General features: G+C 38.4%; 1 protein-coding gene across 2 annotated transcripts in view; it reads left to right on the top strand.

The window, feature by feature from the left end:
* LOC107631175 (magnesium-chelatase subunit ChlI, chloroplastic) overlaps positions 1-2,256 on the top strand; it is a gene marked incomplete in the record, with an annotated part of 3,115 nt that extends 859 nt beyond the window's left edge. For both annotated transcript variants that reach the window (XM_021119517.1, XM_016334531.2), the window contains 3 exon segments: positions 1-49; positions 566-675; positions 1,045-2,256. In XM_021119517.1, the coding sequence (XP_020975176.1) occupies positions 1-49; positions 566-675; positions 1,045-2,097 (1,212 nt within the window).

The raw sequence follows: 2,410 nt of genomic DNA, 5'->3' as shown, positions 1-2,410 counted from the left end.
TCCAGATGCCAATCTTCCCCTTCTGTCCACGCTCTCTCTCTAACCACAGGTACAATTCATTAACAGACACTTCACTATTTGTACCTATATCATATCCCAATTTACATGGCCAGCAAATTTTATCATTTTTTGCCTTGGCCAGCAATAATTTGCACCCATATTTACAGTGTTTTGCACACAAGAAGTATAATGTTTTCACTTATATTTATTAGAGTTTTGTACACATGAGCCAATATAGTTTGCACTCACATTTTTCAGGGTTTGCACACATAAATTAGTAGAATTTATTTGTTAAATACAATTTAGTATTTATGCTGGTCAAATGATGGCAAAAAATATTAAAAATTGTTGGCCCCAATAGTTTTTCTGTTTTTTTGTCCTCCCATTATTTTGGGTGTTTATAGCCTAATAGGAAAACCCATTTCATATCTGTTCTTTTGTGCCAAATCTCTTTAACTTTTATCGGCTTGGGGAGTTTCTACATGGAAATGGAAGGTGGGTGCTTGTTGCACTTGCAGGTACTGTGTAACTTGTTATTGATATTGGATGGGTTTTGGCTTTGCAGGGCAGGTATTTGGGCGCAAGTTTTACGGACGAATTGGATTTCATGGCATAAAGGGAAGGCCTCAATTCTCAGTTGCCAGTGTTGCCACTGAAGTTAACTCTGTAGAACAGGTACATAAGGGATATTCCAGTTTTTATGACAGATTTTCTTCCATTGTTCATACATGGAAAGTAAAATGCTTTGTAAAATCTTAAAACTACTGGTTTTCAGCTTTGGATTCATAGTCAGGGGAAGCATTGATCGAACTTAATATGTATAAAACACTTGATACGAAGCTTATCTGTATAATACAAATAGTGTGTAAATCCTTTCCCTTTTAAATTTTTATTCAGTCTTTTTTATAGCTTCCCATTGTTGTTCCTGTAAAGGCTACACTTGATATATATTTGAAAGTCCATTACAAACAAGGAATCTGGTTGTAGTTCTTAATTTTTTTTATCTGTATGTGCTTCCCAACTCTCTGATCTTATCATATTCAGGCTCAGAAGATTGCTTCTAAAGAGAGCCAGAGGCCGGTGTACCCATTTTCTGCTATAGTTGGACAGGATGAGATGAAGCTTTGCCTTCTCCTAAATGTGATTGATCCCAAGATTGGTGGTGTGATGATCATGGGGGATAGGGGAACCGGGAAATCTACAACAGTTAGGTCACTGGTTGATTTGCTTCCTGAGATCAAGGTTGTTGCTGGTGACCCATACAATTCAGATCCTGAAGATCCAGAATTCATGGGCATTGAAGTGAGAGAGCGGGTGCTGAAAGGAGAGCAACTCGAGGTTGTGTACACCAAAATTAACATGGTTGATTTGCCATTGGGTGCTACGGAAGATAGAGTGTGTGGGACAATTGACATTGAGAAAGCACTAACTGAGGGTGTGAAGGCATTTGAGCCTGGCCTACTGGCCAAAGCCAACAGGGGAATACTATATGTTGATGAAGTTAACCTTTTGGATGATCACTTGGTGGATGTCTTATTGGATTCCGCTGCATCAGGTTGGAACACAGTGGAGAGAGAGGGAATTTCAATCTCACATCCAGCTCGGTTCATACTCATTGGTTCAGGCAACCCGGAAGAAGGTGAGCTCCGGCCTCAACTGCTGGACAGGTTTGGAATGCATGCTCAAGTTGGGACTGTAAGGGACGCTGAGCTAAGAGTGAAGATTGTGGAGGAGAGGGCTAGATTCGACAAGAATCCAAAGGAGTTCCGAGATTCCTACAAAGCTGAGCAAGATAAGCTCCAGCAACAAATTGCCTCAGCAAGGAGTGCCCTCCCATCTGTTCAAATTGATCATGATCTCAAGGTGAAAATCTCCAAGGTTTGTGCTGACTTGAATGTGGATGGATTAAGAGGAGACATAGTAACCAATAGGGCTGCAAAAGCTCTTGCTGCTTTGAAGGGAAGAGACAAAGTAAGTGCAGAGGATATTGCTACTGTCATCCCTAACTGCTTGAGGCACAGGCTTAGAAAGGATCCCTTGGAATCGATAGACTCAGGTTTACTTGTTATTGAGAAATTTTACGAGGTATTTAGCTGATTGTGGAATAACATATAACATTATATGCCATATAGTATTTACTAAAGATATTATTATCACCTTACTATTTACATTTTCATCTGTTGTCCTGGGACATTCATGTATAAACAAATTCTGGTACTACAAGTTCTACATCTCTTAAGCTGCGTTTAGAAGGAAAATTACATAACTAAATTTTGTTTTAGGATTGTGTTTGATTCAAGGTGTACATGATTAACTTATGTTTTAGTATCCTATTTAGTTTAAGATATAAATATAAAGACTGCAACAAATAGAATTATTTAAATACCTAATTAAAAAAAAAATACAAAAT

This window comes from Arachis ipaensis, chromosome B03 (genome assembly GCF_000816755.2).
Source record: "Arachis ipaensis cultivar K30076 chromosome B03, Araip1.1, whole genome shotgun sequence".
NCBI classification, from domain to species: domain Eukaryota; kingdom Viridiplantae; phylum Streptophyta; class Magnoliopsida; order Fabales; family Fabaceae; genus Arachis; species Arachis ipaensis.
The sequence above is the reverse complement of the archived record's forward strand: the minus strand, read 5'-3'. Positions and strand labels throughout refer to the sequence as shown.